This window comes from Pyrgilauda ruficollis, unplaced genomic scaffold, assembly GCF_017590135.1.
Source record: "Pyrgilauda ruficollis isolate IOZ18807 unplaced genomic scaffold, ASM1759013v1 scaffold29, whole genome shotgun sequence".
Classification (NCBI taxonomy): Eukaryota; Metazoa; Chordata; class Aves; order Passeriformes; family Passeridae; genus Pyrgilauda; species Pyrgilauda ruficollis.
The window spans coordinates 9831332-9849728 of record NW_024524266.1 but is presented as its reverse complement, the minus strand read 5'-3'; the positions used below and the strand labels follow the sequence as shown (position 1 = coordinate 9849728).

Sequence of the window (18397 nt, the reverse complement as noted above, 5' to 3'; positions counted from 1 at the left end):
CTTTTTACATTCAAAATCTGTTTTTACAGTAGAAGTTGTCAGGCTCTTCTCACGCCCAGTTTCCATCATGGATGAGGGGAAAACAAGTACCTTTTTCCTAGGAAAATAAATCTTTTGCAAGGCAGTTGTTGCTGAGCCCAGGTAGAAAATGCCATACTATTATTGTTGATTTGTATCTTTGATTATTTGTACAAATAGATTTCCTTCAATTTACAGAAATCAGAGAGTAAGCAGATATGCACAAAGACATTACATCATTAAAATTCTTGTAGAAATATTTTATTTTTAAATGCTCAGAGTTTTTATCTAAAATCAAACTACAGTTCAGAAAATATGTAAGTCCTTTGTGTAATAGAATGTTTAGATTGCTCAATCACCACAGAGGCACATATTTTCATTAAGCTGTAATAATGTCTTGGGTGCATTCATGGTCATGTGGCAGCCAGGATGAACAAGAGAAAAAAAATCATCATTTACATGTTTCCCATGTCCTTCTGCCTTGGCAGTTGTTTTGGAAGATAGTTTCACATTGTCTCTTTAAAAAGTAGTTACAAAAGTCCTATATGATTGTTTCGTGCTACACTTTAAACCACCTTACAGTGTTTGTAAAGAAGTGTTTATTTAGCAGACAAGCCACATTGCAATGTGGAAATCCTGGGAGTGGTTCAGGTCTTGTGAAGCTTCAGGCCTTTGGTAGCCACTCTGTGTGATGTATATGTTAGTGCCAAATGGGTGCTTCAGAATGAGCATCAGTGGCAGGTATACAACATAGGGTTCTCTTTGTTGCAGCTTCTCAAGTAGGAAAAAAAAATTAGGCAGTAACTTGGTAATGCCTGCTTTGTAGAATTGTGACTTGGTGGTTTGGAGTACCTGCCAGTAATTTGTACTTTACTGGAACTAGTGTATGAGCAGAGATTAGTCAAAACACAAGCACAGATCCCGTCAGCTTTGTTACATTAGTGAGATAGAAAAGGGCTTCAGAAAGCAGGAAGAAAAGTGAGTTTAGGATTCAGTCAGGAGAACCTTGGTAGAAGAGCATTTTCTGCATGCTCTGAAAGTAGGTGTGCATGCTCAGCTTCTTGAGTTGACCAGTATAACTTTTCTTCAGGATTAAAACTAAAATGACAATTTGCAGTTCTAAGTTGGAAATGTGTCTTGGTTCCTTGGCAGTAAATATGGCTTGTACCTTTTCAGTGTGTGTTTATGTGAACAAGCATGGAAATTCTGGGCCTCACCTGGATAAGAAGAAGGTTCAGCAGCTTCCAGACCATTTTGGACCAGGTCCTGTAAATGTGGTACTTCAGCAGGCTGTACAGGCTTGTGTGGATTGTGCCTATCAAGCCAAAACAGTCTTTGGATTTCTGAAATCTGGCCATCATGGAGGGGAAATGATAACTGGTATGTGAAGATGCTCTGTTTCTTTTGTTTCTTACTGAACTTGAGGTAGGGCAGAAGAACTAAAGTAGCTGCAATGAATTTATATCACTTTTGTAGCTGTGTGAACATTGATGATGTATGATTTATCTTACTCTGAGTTCAGAGTGATTTGAGCAATTTAAATTAAAATATAGCAATAGCAGTGTTTAAATTACAAATGCACAATGCAATTAGTTTCTTACACTAAGTAGAGCTTGTGCATCTCATTTAGCAGCTGTAGCCAAACATTTGTGAAATAAACTCACTACAAGTGAAATAATCAGCTTTATTAGTTCAAGTCATTCGCATAATCTTATCCATGCACAGCGTTTGTGTTCTTAAAGCATTAACCAAGTGGGTGACAAGTCTCAAACTAATCTGTTTAGCTTCCAGGCAAGAGATTCCACACGTCAAAGTTGCTGCTGCTTCCCTTGCACCATTCCCCAGAACTGCAGCAGTATCTTAGGTCACTCTTCATCCACCAAAGTCACCTATTATGGAATAGGTTTATTTCTATTACATATTGATGGCAGGTCTGTAGATAAATTATCTCTGTGTCTCAATCTGAATAGCTGCTGCTTGACATCTTTTCCTTCTAGGCTAGGAAGTATTCTATCCACAGCAGTTAGCACATCAATTCTTAATTCCGTCAGTGGTGGTAAAAGACCTGGCATTACTTTAATCTCTTTACATTAACACCAGATGTGAAAGATGATTAGTGGAATAGAGGTTCAATTAAGTACTCATAAAGATGTTGCTGTCTAACTGTATTTAAAGAGCAGCATCCCAACCTGTGTATGGCAGAACTACAGTGAGCCTTGCTCAGGCATCCCCCTGAGTTTGTGCACAAAATGGGTGCTGCTTCTCTGCTGTGTAGTAGAGGTTTAATGGCATCATATATATGTGGTTTTGAAACTGGTACTGCCTTATTTTTTCAATATATATGAACGTTTGTTATATTATTAATACCTTGCTGTACCTATTTCAGACAAGTCAATTTTCTGGAGCAAAATGCCCTGAGATGTTCACTGCCAGTATTCTGTTTGTGATTGTTTATCATCAAGGGCTAAATCACAGGCCAGTGGCATCTCTGAGCTGTGACTGAGTAATTGAAAATAATAATTTCAAACAGGAGAGAGAAATTTCAGCTTCCTTATGTAGTTGTGGCTTGTTTGCATTCAAAAATTCTGTACAGAAAGGATTTACTGCTGTGCACCTGGCTTCACCCCAGGGCCTGTATTCTGGATTTGAGGAATCTGGCGATGTGGACTGCTCTGGAAGCAAGAGTTCTGGTCTGGCTGATAGTAAACCACAAGGCCCCAGTGGGTTTCTAGTGTTCTTGAGCTCTTGCTTCTCCTTGGCTTGTCAAACAGGTAGCTGAGAAGTGGTTGAGCAAACACTCCCTGTCATTTTATCAAAAATTTGTGGGTGATAAATTTTGTGAAGCATAAAATAAGATTTAGACTAATGTAGCACATTACATCTAGCTGTGCACATGAGTAGTAAGGAAGAAGAGGGAAGCAACAGTAGAATAAAATAAGGAAATACAATTGTAGCCTTTTGTTTTAAAGTTTGGAGGGTGGCTTGTTGTTCAGGTTTTAATTGGGTTTTTTTTTTAGCCTGTCAAGAAAAAAAAAATGCTGTGGCAGAGAATAAGCAAAGAAATCTTAAGTCATTTGTGAACTGATGCTTTTATAGAAAGTATTATACCTGCTATAGGATGAAACGGCGTGCTGATGAGGACATGGATAAAATAATCTTGCTGGAATACATGGAGTAATTAATGGATTCTTTTGGTTCAGCTACCAAAGAAAATAATTGTTTTGAATAACATTAAATTTAGGATTTTACAGTCTTTTCTTTCCAAAGCACAAACTGTTTTATTTTTGCTTAATGCATAAGCTTTCAATTCAGGCAAATAAAACAGAAAGGAAATTAAAGGCTTGATTAGCAAGCCCACTAATGGTGGTGGTGTCAGCCCCTTTTTTCTCTTTGTAGCACAGAGACTATGGTGTTTGATGGAATGAAAAAGATTGAGGCTTAGATAAATTCTCTCAAGCAGTGAATTAAAATCAGACTCTAGGATGAGTGTCATCAGTATCAGAAAAACACATTTCTCTGATTGTTTCGTTCTCAGTCTTTTTCCCAGCTTGAACCTGGTATGTAAAACATACTTAAAGAATGGGAGGTGAAGAAATGAGTATGACTCTTCATCCTGAGGGCTGGGGTTGCACATGCAAGCTCCAGTCCCTGTTAATGTATCATTAAAATTGAAATTGTTGCACCTCAGAGGTACTCCTTTTTATTTTTTCCCCTAGCATTTATCTGGGAAGTAAGATGCTTATGTTTTTCCCAAGCAGAGGAGACAGTTGAGCCTGTGGATCTGGATCCCACACCCTTGGTTAGAGTTTGTATGGGTGCCCTCAAGTGTTAAGAGTCTGAGGGAGCTGTGTTTGCACTGACTCTTTATTTGTGGATTTTTCTCATGGAATGTTTTGCTGGGGCAGTCACCAACACCTCAGCTGTTTCTTGCTTTATCCTCTTGACAACTCCTGACTAACATTGTTCTTTTCAATGTTTTCTTTTCCAAATGAGAAATTAAGTGGTATAGAATAAGTTGTTTCCCCAAAAGCCGTATAGGAAGATCCACGAGTGTATTACAGAGCATTTTAAATTTCTGCTGTAGCTGACTACTACCTTGTAGTTAATTTGTCAGGAGGTCAAGCTATGGTAGGTCTCACAGCCCATTTGCTCTCCAGAACTGATTAAGTTCCAAGCAAAAATTTGCCTTTGGAGACTCCTTCCCCAAAGAGTATGTAGAGGACCTTGTGTCTGAGTTACATGTGGGACTGTTAATCACTAGCATTTCATTTGGACATTGGAGCCTGGAATAAACTTAATAGGCCATGGGAACACTTCAGTGTTGTAGTACTGACTCTTAAACTTCAAGCACTTGCACTGGTCAGTCTGTCATGAAAGCAGATGGAAGAGGCAGCTCATTGTTGTTGATGCTGGCTGGTTAATTCACATTAACTCTAATCAGAAGCTTCCTTACATCAGCAGTGTAAGTAATTGACACTTCAGATTTCATAAGGAAGCCTAAAATATGCTAGACTTAGGCATTTTCTTTGGTTTTGTGTATATTATCTGTCTCTTTTGTAACACAATATGGAAATATTCCTGAATTCAGATCTGTGAGTAAAGGCTTTCTTGCAATTTCTGGCTTTTTTTTTTTTTTTTTTTAAGCATCTGCTACCAACAAAATGCGATCTTTTAAAGCTCTGCTTATCATTTGGAAACTTATGTTAACAACAGAAAGCTGCATGACAGGCTGAAAACAAAAAAGACAAATTGATGCATAAACCTGGTGTTTATGCCACTTCTTTTCAGCCCTAAGCTTAAGTTGCAAGTTTGTTCCTGCTTTGTTCTAAAGCCTTCCTAATCACAAGTAACTAAAAGTTTCAGCTGATGTAATTATTTATCCATGTATCTGTAGTATTGATTCTTTTCCAAACCTTACTAATTTTCACAAAAAAGAAAAATATCCTCAGCTGCCACAGTGTTTGAGGGCAAGGAAAGAGATCAACAAGGAAAAGACATAGGCATATATCCAGGCTTTTTGTAATCACTCAGTTTAAAAGACAGCAGATCCATTTGTGGCTGCTGTGGTATCTCTGCCACCTAACTCCTGTTGAAATAAATGGGTGCTTGACCACTGTAGTGTTGACAGCAGGATAGATTTCTCTAGGGATAAAATAGCAAATGGCAAAACAATTTCTAAGTCAGAATTTCAATGGTAATGGATGCCAGCACCTTACCATAAGTATTCTCCATTCAGTTAGAAACTGAGAAAAACAAATACTAAATTTTTTTGTTTAATTTCTTTAGGGTTTTTTTGGCTTTTGGTTGTTTGGTTTTTTTTTAAATAACTGTTTGGGCTTTTTGTTGATTTTTTTGGAGGATTGTGGGGTATTTTTTTAGCAAGTATTGTAAAGGGTTTTTCTTGTGCTATCTCCTGTAAATAGGTGGTGGAGAGCTTGCTGCTTTGTAAGGGATGGAAATTCCACATAAAGTTTCAGTGGCGAGGGAGTTGTAAGTTTTGTTATACTGGTGTGAATCCAAAATTATTTTATTAAAATAAGGTCCCATAGAGCAAATTTAAATTGACATGGATCCCATGGAAGGTGAAATCAGTCCTTTGGATATAAATTTTTTGAACTATCAGAATGATTGTTTACTCCTCTCATGTCTTGCATAGTTTAAATCAAATCTGGGTGTCTTCTCCTTTAAGTTAATGATGGTGTTTTACTATACTTCATGATGCTTGTGGGGTGTTTGACATAATCTTCTTATTCACAGCTTCCTTTGATGGGGAAAAGCATGCCATCAATCTTCCTTCTGTAAACAGTGCATCGTTTGTGCTGCGCTTCTTGGAGAAACTCTGCCACAGTCTGCAGTGTGATAATCTCTTCAGTAGCCAGCCTTTCAGCCCTTACATGGGATGTGCACACAGTCCTATGGAGTACGATAGGAGTAAGCCAGGTACTGTTACTCACTTGTTATTTTCAAGTGCTGATGTTTCTGAGAAATGTGGGGGCTTTAGGAGATGCAACTTTTTAGTCTTTCTGTGACATGAATTGCTTGAAATTAATACACTTCAGTTCTTAGTGAATTGGTTCCAGTGTGGAAATGCTTTGACAGTAATGGATAGGTCATACCACATGTGCAGAAATAATTTTCTTCAGCAAACTTCTCCTTGTAGGCAAGTCAGAAAACATATGTACTTAACCACAGTGATACTGCTAAAAAGACAAGCTTTAAACTTCACATTTCATTTGTTAAATTTATGTTCGACTCATAAACTAAATTTACCAAAAGATGCTTGCTCCCTGTGAGAAGGCACTTCCCCTGAAAGGGAGTTCAATACAAGTATGAAGTCCTTTTATTCTTTTTTTACCTTACTTAGGGGTGGCTCAAAAATTTTTACATTCTACTATGTACAGTCCAGTGATCTAGTAGAAAAACTTGTGAAATTGGCTGCTTGTGAAATTTTGTGTGAGTCCAGTACCTTTACTGCACCAGGAATGTAGAGTGAAGGGGAGATGCAATTACTTGCCCAAGATCTCCCAACAGGTTGTTTGTAGGACCTGGTATTAAAAGTCCCAGATAAAGCCAGGAGTCACAGCTGAGATACCTTTGTTATCAAGACAATTTCACAAGTTTTGTATTGGCAATGAAACTTACTCAAGAGCTCTTTGATAGCTGAGTCTGTATTCTGGGTGCTGCTGTAGAAAATGTTTTTCCTCTTTCCAATGCAGAAATTATGTTTATAATTCTATCTATTGTATGAAAGTTCTTTGTTTTAACTGTTCAGGAAGGTAGACAGGGTCAAGGTTATTCAGCTTTGAAATTTTGTATTGAAGAGACTGAGTCTGTGTGACACAAGAAATGGAACTCTAACCTGGTGAATGGCTGATGTCTGTCTTTGCTTCAGTCTCTGGACTTAGCCCATGAGCAGCTTTATGCTAGAGTAACAGGTAGTGACTTCCTCTTCACAGCCAAAGAAGAAATACCTGAAAACAGGAGTGCTAAACGATACCCTCAGGACTCTCCACCATACACTGCTCCTCTTTCCCCTAAGCTTCCCAGAAACGATGCTCATCCATCTGAAGGTAATTACATTATATCAGAATTATATATGAGGATTATTTATGGTTTCAGTATTTCCAGTCAAAAAGGACTGAGTACAACATATGTATCTGGTTTGTCTCTAGCCTTTGACAGGTCAGGGTGGAAGTATGTTCATTATTGATCACTGGCACAGATTTTGCACTTAAGGAAGATCTACTGCAAGTTCCAGCAGTGCCTTACCTAAACCACAGCCTTTTCTGTGAAGGGGCTCAGGTACTCAGGTGACAGATGAAGCCTCCTGCTCCATGTAGGGCTACTGAGCAGAAAACCAATTGCCTTGAAATGGGTTAGGAGATAATTGGAGGCAACGCTTTACTCCAGGCTGGGTTCATTAAGTGAGTAAGGGTGCACTCTGATGATACAATTCAGCTGAGTTTATGGCTAGCTAGCTGCCAGTGGAAGTTGTGCTGCTCCTGCTTTCCTTGCCTCCTTATCCCTGCACTGTGTCCTAGCCCACTCCCTCCTCCCTTTCCCTGGCTGGGTAGTGAGCTGAAGCACTGAACAAAATCACAGAAAAAATTCTGGTGAAGAGTCTTGTTTTACTTCTCTGGAGTGACTCTCTGTGGATTTGGATGAGCACAGGGAAGGGCTGAGTGGAAAGCAACCATGGCCAGGGGGCAGTGTGCCCCCCCTGTGACAGCTCACTCTTAGGTTGGTGTAGTTCACAGATAAAATAACACTTCTTCCTGTGCTGCAGCTCAGCTGCAGTAACTGAGCACATGTCTAGTCTTAGTCTGCCTCAGATGTGAAGTAAAGCATCTAGGTTTAAATGTCAGTGAGAGAGACCCAGCAAAATGGTTGAGTATTTGCTATTTAACTTGTTAAGACATGGTAAGTTGATGATACTGACTTATCCCATCTGATACATACTTTCTCTTGCAGCAAGATAGCTGCACGTCGTTTCCAAGGGCTTTTTTGAAGTATAGTGGGGATTAGTAATTTTTTCCTCCTTTTTTTCTTTCTTTTTGTTTGGGACCTTGAAATGATTTTGTATCTATTACCATGAGTGGAGGCAGGATATCTCTTCTGTGCATATTAAAAAGCCAAAAGACTACAGTTAAAGCAGAAAAGGATGTAAAATTAAAATGTTCCAAACAATAACTTACTTAAAATTATGTCTTATTATTTGTGTATATATAACAAATTCACATCTTTATATTTCCAGTAGCTGTTATTATACGCAGTTCTGCATTGATTATTGACTTCTGTGTCTTCACAAAAGAAGTTCTGGTTTAATTCTAGAGATACATTAGGTATCTAAGTTACATTTCTGGTACTAACATAATAAGTGTGGAGCACTTAACACTCAAATGAAGTTGTTTCATTTGGAGCAAAACAAATGTTTAAGTAGATCTGCAGTATGTTGTAAGAAATCTTACTCAAGTAAACATGAGTGCACATACTGCTTTTTATTTCTTGTTTGCTAGTGGATCTTCTACAGATGGAGTTAGGGTACCCTTTAAAGTACTTTTTAAGATCACTAGTTCATTGTAAAATGCAGTTACTTGAATAAAAAGTAATTAAAGTAAGTATTTTTCCATAGTTTCAGAGGCTTGAATTTGTACTCTGTGTATTTTAACAGGCAAAGTGTTCTCTAGCATTGTGTGTTTCCCATTAGGACAATGTCCTCTGCTAAAAATCTGGAGGCAATTTTGTAGCGGTCAGTCATGGGTTGGTTAACAAGAAAGATCTGCCCCCAAAAAGTTCTGGTTCCATTGAGACACAGTCACAGTTGTCTTAAAATAGTTGTTTTGAAATATAATTTGAAGAAAAAATGGAGTAATTGTGGGAAAATCTTTCAAACGGCTCGTTTTCCTTCTGATCTGCTCAGGGATATGCTCTGCAGGTTTTGCTGCCTTTCTTGCTCAGTAACAGTTTCTTCTTAAAATTACGAAAGATAAAGAAGGAGGGAGTGGGGAATAACTCAGACTCCCTTCCCCTGAAAACAAAGTGTTCCTACTACTGTGTCCAATTACATCATTTTGTTATGTATGAGACAGAACAACTGGCTTCTAATTCCCAGAAGAGCCTCAAGAAAACAAAACATCCAGTTCCTGCTAAGGCTTCAGTGCCTAAACAGTCTGCTCTCATCCCTACATTTGAAACTTAAGGCCTCTTACTGGCCTTTCATTAATCTACCCAGTGGTCAGGCATTCTGCAGTGGAGCCTCCCATCTCCTTCCATACCTCTGTTATTCACAGCTGCTCAAAAAGCCAAGGTAGGGGAACTGTGTCGCACCATGGATTGCAATGCTCCATTTCCTAGATGCCAATTTTGCTGCATTTTGTTTGTAGAGAAGCTGGATGGATGGATTGGAAAGTGGATTGGATACTGTAGCTACTGAACAGAAAGTCTTACCTAAAAAAAATGAGGGGAAATATGCCAGCTTTTCCATCTTGTGTATATGAGTTTAGAATTTACAGAAAGATGAATTCAAATACTGATATCTTGGAGAAAAAAAAGCAGAGTCGATCTTTCCCAAACCTACTATTTCCTTCAGGATATTTAACATCAGAGAGAAAGCTGGGATATAATTGGAATGAATACAATTAAGTTCTTTTGCAATACAGTAATTTTTTAACATTTTTCCCACAGAAATCTTGACAAAGATAATGTAAACCAATTATTAAAAAACAAACAAACAAAAACAACATACTACCAGGTTCCTGCTAGTTTACCATAAAACCTTTAAAAATGTTTTTTCTTATTATGTTATATGGCTGATATATGCTACAATACTCCAGTTGAAACTGTCTGCTGGGGAGTGTTGTCTCCATTGTTCCATCCTACCTTTTAAGACTTCTGAAATCTGAATGTACAGGTTCAGTCAGTTAAACATTATGCTCCTTCATACAGCTTTGCTGTAACAATTTAAGGTATCACCTCTGCCTTTCAGCCTTGGACTGAGATGTGGTTTCATTCTCCACAGCTCTGATTTTCCCTTGGTTGGCTACTTTTTAATTTTATAGTGTGCATCATTGACTTAATCTCTTAAAGTCTCTCTGAAATTCTGTGGAATGATACCTTCTGTTTTTAATCTTGGTAAGTTGCTGTAAGTACTTCTGAGAAATAGAAAGACTTTTATTTTCCTCTTTGTTTTCTTCAAATACCTCAGTAGCTTCTTTGTTTTTGTGACTCAGGTCTGACAAACTAGAAAGTTTTGCAGCGGTTATTTTGAAAGTTTTTTGTATGAAAGAGAAGGAGTTGTATCCATAAAAGCTTCTTTATTCCATGACTATCAAATTTAGTAAAAGATGTTGCATCACCTTGCAGATAAGGAGTCCAGGAAGGCTGGACATAAAGATGCAGGAGCAGGCTGTCCTCACATGCTGAAAGACAAGCTTGCCTGGAAGAAGACTGTCCTGGGTGAACAGAAAAGTTTGGCTGGAACTCAGGGAAAAAAAGGACTTTGGAAGAAGGGGCAGGAAAATCAGAAGGACTACAAGGATGCTATTAGGTTATTTGGGGCAAAATTTATAAAGGTCAAAGCCCAAATAGAACTTAATCTAGCTACTGCCATAAAAGACAAGAAAATTTTAGTTTCATTTTTCTCAGCAGTCAGGGGAGGGCTAAGGAGAATCTCAAGCCTTTATTGGATGTGGGGGGAAACAAAGTGATGAAGTTTTAGGAAGGCTGTTTGAAGTACTTTATGCTTCCTTTTCCTCCGTCTTCAGTACTAAGATCAGTTGTTCTCCATGTACCCAGCATCCTGAACTGGATGGTAGGGACGGGAAGCAGATTGAAGCCCCAACAATCCAAGGGAAAATGGTCACCACCTGTGCACAATGTGCACAAGTCTCTAGGACCATATGGTCAATGTGCACAAGTCTCTAGGACCATACAGAATCTGCCCAGGAGTACTGAGGGAGCCGGTGGAAGTGCTCACCTCCTTTCACCTTACTGTGCTCTACAGTTATGTGAAAGGTTATTGGGAGGTGGGAATTCATATCTTCTCCCAAGTGATAGGACAAGAGGAAATGGCCTCAAGTTGCACATGAAGAAGTTCAAATTGGGTATTGGGAAAAGTTTCTTTGCTAAAGTCTTGTCAAGCATTGGAACAGGCTGCCCAGGGTTGAGTCACCATCCCTGGAGTATTTAAAAGACATGTAGATGTGGCTCAGTGGTGAACACAGTGGTACTGGGTTAACAATGGTCATCGTGGCTTTTTCCAGCTGAAAGGATTCTGTGGTTCCATTCTGTGGTCTTGCCTTACTGAATTCACTCAGTAGGGAGCTGGCTCTCTGAGAGCCTTTAACTCCCTTTCAGGGTTATGCTGTTTCAAGGTCAAAATACACATTAACAGTTCTTCACTGTACTACACTTTAAACAGGATTAAGAAAGAGATCCTGAGAGAAGAACCTCAAGCAAGAGGTTCAGAAGAGAACAGAACAAGCAAGTTGAAAGCAGGTTTGAGAAGGTCACTAGGTTTTTTAGGAAAATACTCTTCCTTTGGTTTTAATTGGGCATTTGCCCAATAAATTCTTGAAAGTTTTCATATAAGAAGGGTAGTAAAAAGCTTGTTTCAGGAACTTGGTTTGCAGAACATACCAGTTCTTATTCCAAAGAATATGCTGCCTCAATAGCATATGTTTTATAACTTCAGTAGCGTTATTTTCAAGATGGTAGTGTGGGGCTTACACTTCTGTGAACTTGTTAGCTATATTTTTCCAGCTCTTAACTCTCCTGCCAAAGCAGCATTTGTTTCATACAGATTTGTGCATCAAGCTTCCAACTTCTTTCTTGTGCTAGATACTGGTCTGATGCAAACGGAGGGGAATGTCTGTGATTGCTAGAGAATAGATTAGTGTTCCTGTTGATTTGGTTTTTTTTTCCTCACATAGCATGCTTCTCTCAAACAGACTTGAATTGGGCTGAATGGTAGTGGAATTTTCAGTAATCAAGCAAACCTGTCTCATGGCCCAGGGAAAGGGACATGCTGAACTCCACTCACGTGGCTTTGAATCAGTATTGACAGACTTTAAAAGTTCACAAGTCTTCTGAGTACATGTTGTTTTTCTTTTGTAGAATATAAATTTGCTGAAAAGACATAAGAACTAGAATATTGTTTTACTCCTCTCCTGAGACTTCACTTTTTTTTTTTTTTTTTTTTTAAACTTGCTCGTAGGTCCAGTAATTTACCTGTATTTTTAGCTTTCCAGAGTCTGCAGTTAGGGACGTGGAAAAAGAACTGTGTGTAGATAAAGCAGGGTGGTCAAAACATTGTTATATTAGTGTGCCATACTAGGCACTCAGCCTTCTGTGGCTTTGTCTGTAACCTCTTCCCTTTTTAATAATGGCTCTTCTGTCTGAACCTGTTGGGGTTCATAGATAGAAATTGTCCACTTGTTTTCTTTATGAAGTTGGTAACTCTATTGTTTAGAACTTAACTAAACAATTGTTAGTTAACATGAGTGGTTTTTTTTGTATTAAAAATGTCTTGAAGAATAAATGCTACATAATATTAATGGTTGGCTTTATAATGATGTGTTTAAAAAGCAGTAAAAATTCTTGACTAAAATTATTTGATGTATCAATATTTACAGCAGACAGTTTCATAAAAAAAAAAAAAATTCCTCTATCATTTCCCTGCTCATAGCTTTCAGTAAGTACAATTGAAATGATTAATGGAAGAATGTCTCAAACTTGACATATTAAATCTTTTGCTACAAAAATAATGTTTGAAAATACAATAAGAGCCCAGTGATGAGTTGAGGAAAAGGGACAAACATTCAGTCTCAGTGATTGTCTCACAAGAGATTTGTTAAAAGGATTACAATATGTCAGTACCTTCAAGAGAACATAGCAAGGCCTTAAGTAACAAAGGTGTAATGTCCATCATTTTGAACATATTGTTGCTTGCCTTTTGTTTGTGTAGCAGAAACATTGCCTATAGAGGAAAACAGCATTTCCAAAGAACACCGATTTTCTGAGGATTCTATGGATTCTGCACTTAATTCTGTAAATCCGTCAAAGCCAGCCTGTCGCAATTCCACGGAGTACCGCGCTTCGGGAAATGCTGCATATTACAGAAATTCCCATCAGCCAGCAACTGCTACCTCAAATTCAGCCCCAGTCCTGCGCAGGCTGTCCCTGAGCTCGGCTGGGAGCAGTGGCTACTATGAAGTCAGTAGGAATCGGATACAGAGGCGGATTGAAGGTATGCTGTTACACAAAACCTTCCAGAATATGTAACTGCTTCAATTAACATGCAAAGTTATGAATAAAGAAGGTCTTTGCCATTGGAGAGTTTGCATATGGAGTGAAATGTGCTGTTGCCAAGCATGTCAGGCTTGCTAGTGTAACTGCAAATACAGAACTTAAGCCTGTTCGTATTAATAGTGTAGTGCGAGCCAGGGAAGGTCTTTGCTGCTGCAGCTTCTTCTTGCTGCTGTGATGGACCCTGCAGCAAGCCAGAGCAGACACAGATAGCTATATGCAGCTCACTTCCTGAGCATCTTATCAAATATTGCCATGTTGCTGAAATACAGGGATAGGGTTTCCTACTGTCTCTCCCACTGTCTGCACAGCTTCACTTGCCTTTGCCTCATTCCCAGATAATAGCATCTTGGGACCTGGGAGCCAAGTACAAGTAAAACTAATCCCTCTAGATATGTCACAGTGGTAATTTGTGCTGCTGTAAGTATTTGCAGTTACAGAAGTCATTTAATGACAAAAGGAACATTTCAGTATTATTAGAAGGAAAATAAAGCATCTTTTCATTTTAATATATTGCAAACAATGCATAATAAATGCCATAAGGTAATATTAAAGTGTCTTATGTGAAATGAAATGTGTTATCCCTGTACAAACTAGTGACACTTCTTCCTTTCACAATATTTTTGTATTAAAAGCTGCAAGTTCCACAACTGGACCGGATTTGAATTCACTAAAAAGGGAACCTTCAAGAATATTGAATAAGGATCCTTCCACTTGGTCAATAGAGGAAGTAGTGCGTTTTGTGAAAGAAGCTGATCCACGGGCACTGGCTCCACATGCAGAACTCTTCAGGAGACATGTATGATGCTTGTCCATTCTGTTCTAGTAGATTGTATCATCTTAATCTCTTAAAATACAACTTTCATGTCTATCAGTCTGTTCACAGCTGGAGGTGGAGTAGACTCTCCTGATATATTAGAGAGAGGTAGAAAATTACTTTTCTACCTGACACCCCTCCTGCAGTATATTTTTTCTGTCTTTCAGTCTTGATAGACTAACATAAATAGCCACCTCTTTCCATTGTATGTGGAATAATGCCAACCTGGAAGTGCACAAGTTCTAATGGCCAACATCCACGATACCCCTGTCCTCCCTGGTGCTCTAGAGACAATGACATTCTCATGTACAGTGTGGAGCATTTGGTCCCCCTGTTTTGGAGATTTAATCTTCTAGAGCAGAGATGATGTCACCCATCGTTAGCTAGGTACTTGGTCATTGATACTAAAATTCAGAGAACTGAAATATTTAATTAATCTGTTTGAGAAAACAATGTCTAGAGTTTTATAGGTCTGACTAGATGTTATCTTTAGAGACAGAAACTGTATCAGTTTGTGGTAGGTTTGATCTCCCCTATTTCTTCTTGCTGTGCCTTTCTATGGTAGGTTGCTCAGTAAAGAGCTGCTTTCTTATTTTATTGCATATATGACCCTCCAAAAAGAGATTGGCTTTCTCTTTAGTAGTATTTCACCCATGTTCTGCTCCAGCTCCTCCTAACAGTTTAATCTCTGAGTAAGCTGGATTGGAAGGAAAAATCAAAATAACTTCCAATATAGATTCTTGTCTTATATTTTATTCTTAGTTGTATAACAACAGTAAGTGTCACTTGTTTTGTCAGGTTTCGGTTTAAAAAGGTAAGAGAGAGTGTTTCTCTTTATGGTGCTTTATGGAACTAATTGCCTGTCTGTGGTACGTAATGATACTAAGAGCTTAGGACTGTCATATTTCAGCAGCTTCTCAGTCAGACAGTTGAAATCTGACTAGGTTGTCCTTGGTCTTGATCCTGACAATCTCCTTGGTTCAACATGGAAATAGATCTGTCTAATTTCCCATATTTAGATGGTCTCTAGCCCTTTCCTCCATATGACCATTTGCACATGCATGCCAAAATCCTCCCACAGCTGTTTTCAAGGTTCAGTGCAAGGCCTCAGTGCTTGGATCATTTAATCTCTAACTGCACAGACCTTCCTTTGCAGCTTCTTTTTATTTTTTCCCTTGCCCCATTCACTTTTTTTCCTGGTTGGAAACCCTAATTCTGAGGGCTCTTTGGTCAGTTTCTTTTATTTACTACAATTTTCTTTCTTTAACGTCTCAAATACTTAATCACACATTAAAAAATACTAAAACAAATTAAATTTCAGTGGTCGTCTGTAAATTCAAACTTACAGTTACTGTTTTATATATAGTAGATATATTTTTACTACAGTATAAACAACTGTAGTGTAATTTTCCATTTTACCATGCAGCTTATTAAAGTTGTTGTCTTTATTCTCTTCCTTCTGCAGGAAATTGATGGGAAGGCACTACTCTTACTGAGGAGTGATATGATAATGAAATATATGGGACTGAAGCTGGGGCCTGCCCTAAAGTTGTGCTACCACATTGAACGACTTAAACAAGGAAAGTTCTAGCCAGTGGGGATACCACAAACATGAGTTGGGATCACACCAAGCTCTCAGGTTCACAGCCATCGCCTGGATTTGAAACGCTTCTGCTGATAGAAACCTTTATTTTTTGAAAGTGGCCTTGAATTGTAAAAGAGACATTCAGGATAAAGGGGGGGAGGGATGTGTATTACATTCTAGTATTTTTGCAAACTCTTTCACAGCAAGTTGGCAGGGAAGGACAATTGATCATACTGGGTGTGGGCAGGTCTGGTAACAATGCTCTCCAAATCCTGGAAATTGTGTTCTGTGTTACAGGCTTCAGCCAACGTGTTCATATCCAGAACCAAAACAGCTGAATCCCAAAGGGAAATAAGAAATTAAACCAGCATCAGGTGTTACTAATTTTTACAGGAGCAGCTGTAAACTTTTATATTGCAAGAAAATCTTAAAATAGAAGATTTCATCTCTCTAGTGAATATTCTGGTCTTTCAGAAGAGAGGAAGGGTAATGGAAGAGAGGGCTTAATACAAATATAAGCTTTTATAAAGTGTGATTATCAGTCCTTTGGGAAGTTATGAGGACAAATGTATCATATATTGTCAGTTTAGGCAGGCAGTAAATATTTCTGTTTCATGGAAGGTCATATTGGCTGTATAAACAGCCATTTCTGAGACAGACTGATTTCACTGGAACAATGCACCCACATATGAAACATTCCATCTTTTTGCTAAGTTTGGCATGGATGTGTTCATGCTTTTTATATGTACACGTGTATGTGTCAGGGAAATACATACTATATAAAAATATACATACACACTGTACATATATTTTCAGTTTTTTAATGTGTACTTTGCACTGTGCCAGAGAGAACTGTACAATTTCTTGTTTTTTTACCAGTAAATTTGGTTGTGTATTACTTTCATTAGCACCTGTTTAATTTGTTCTTGGAGTCAGAAGGTGACAAACAATCAAAAGGTGTTTATATTCATACAGGCAAGATCCCTGTACTATGCAATACTCCTGGTTACTCATCCCTTAACTCTGAGCCATATATTCTGATATATATTTGGAAAGACACATTTGGTTCCAATGTTTTGGGTTTATATTTCCTGTGAGGAAGTGCTACTATGTAACTGATAAACCTTTTTTTGGGTAAAATTGGTGCTGTTTGTATAAGCTGCAAGAATGAGTGGTGATAATAAAACAGTTTGTTGTCACTGCCAGTTGTAAAATACATCAGGGACAAGAAAATATACTTTCTGTTTAGGAAACTGAATGTACTGTATGTAATAGTCAAGTGATAAAACTGTTAGGGAAGGTGTAGTCCTAAAATGGTAGGATTTATTATATTTCTTAATGCCTTTTTATATGAAAGCATATAGTATAAATGTATTTTTTACAAATTCCTTTTTTGAAAATGGCTTTCTTTACCCATAGACTGATACTCATCAAATTTCAGCAGAGGTACTGCTAGAGAACAGTGAATTTTGTGACTCACAAGTCCAAGTATTTTGTTATTTTAAGTGACGGCAATGCAATTTCAATTCAGAAAGTCATTTGGGTCCTGAGAATTGTTTTTGTTATTACATCATTAGACATTTGACACTAAAGTTTATCTGTATCAATTTGTTTTGCATATCTTTTGTGGTGCATGTATGCTTAGATGATACAATACAGGCACGCTCTTTATAGTGAGAAAATGTCAGAGCATTGATCGAAGAAACAGAGAATTTTCTCTTGGTGTTAGAAAAATACTGGCTTCACTTTCATATGGTTACACCAAAAATTATATAGTAATGAAAACATCATGCCCCATGTGTTTAGTATATTGTTTATACATATATATAATTGTATACTACTTCTTCTATGCTTTATTATGCTGAATTTGGGTTCTTCAGCATAAAAAGATCCCATACAATTTAAATGGAAGTAATTAACTGAAAGCAGTTTTCATTTTTTACATTGCCCTTGGCGTAAGAAAAACAAAGGTGTTTGAATTTTATGTTTGGTCTTTTGTACATGGCACTATTATGGGTATAAATATTTGTTCAAGACTTTCTGTGTACCCATGTGCACAAAGATAACTGTGATGTTGTTGTACCAGAATTTCTTTGTGTGCTGTTGCGTGAGTTTCAAGCATTCAGAGTCTTACAACAGAATATATTTTTTATTCTTTATTTTCAGTGGGATGTTCTTACCTAGCAAGAAAAATAAAATAGTTTGTTCATTGTTGTAGCTGTCTGTTCTGTTTGATGCTGTGTGGATGTGAGTGCTCTCTGCATAGGCAAGGGTGGCTGTCTGATCTGGCATTTGGCAGTTTTTGACAGTTTGTGGAAACATCTGATATAAGGAGGTTTTAATGAAAAGGGTAAGATCATTACAACCTTGTTCATCTGAAGCAATTAATGTTTGAATTTGGGTTGTTCTGTGCTTTCAAAGTAAGAACTTATCTAGTTATTTAACTATTTTGTTTTGTATATCTCATTTTGCAACTTAGAGCTTATAGAACTCTCATATAACCAATGAGGAAAAGAGGCTGATAAAAACTGTTTGTGCTGTGTTCAGATAAAGATATGAAGTATCCAGGCAGTTAATGGCAGTAAGTTTGAACTTTGTAGACTTCAAGCTTTCTTATTTCTGTGATACAGAAGTCTCTTGTTCCAGCAATCTGTTACCAGCAATCAGCCAGT

The 18397-nt window shown here is 37.9% G+C and overlaps 1 protein-coding gene across 1 annotated transcript in view; it reads left to right on the top strand.

Annotated features, from left to right (window-relative positions):
- Positions 1-17907, top strand: part of SCML2 (Scm polycomb group protein like 2) — a 72760-nt gene extending 54853 nt beyond the window's left edge. The window contains exons 10-15 of the mRNA XM_041472493.1: positions 1195-1398; positions 5776-5958; positions 6975-7088; positions 12983-13264; positions 13959-14122; positions 15606-17907. Of these exons, the coding sequence (XP_041328427.1) occupies positions 1195-1398; positions 5776-5958; positions 6975-7088; positions 12983-13264; positions 13959-14122; positions 15606-15731 (1073 nt within the window). The 3' untranslated portion in view covers positions 15732-17907. The remainder of the gene's footprint in view (positions 1-1194; positions 1399-5775; positions 5959-6974; positions 7089-12982; positions 13265-13958; positions 14123-15605) is intronic.
- Positions 17908-18397: the final 490 nt, after the last annotated feature.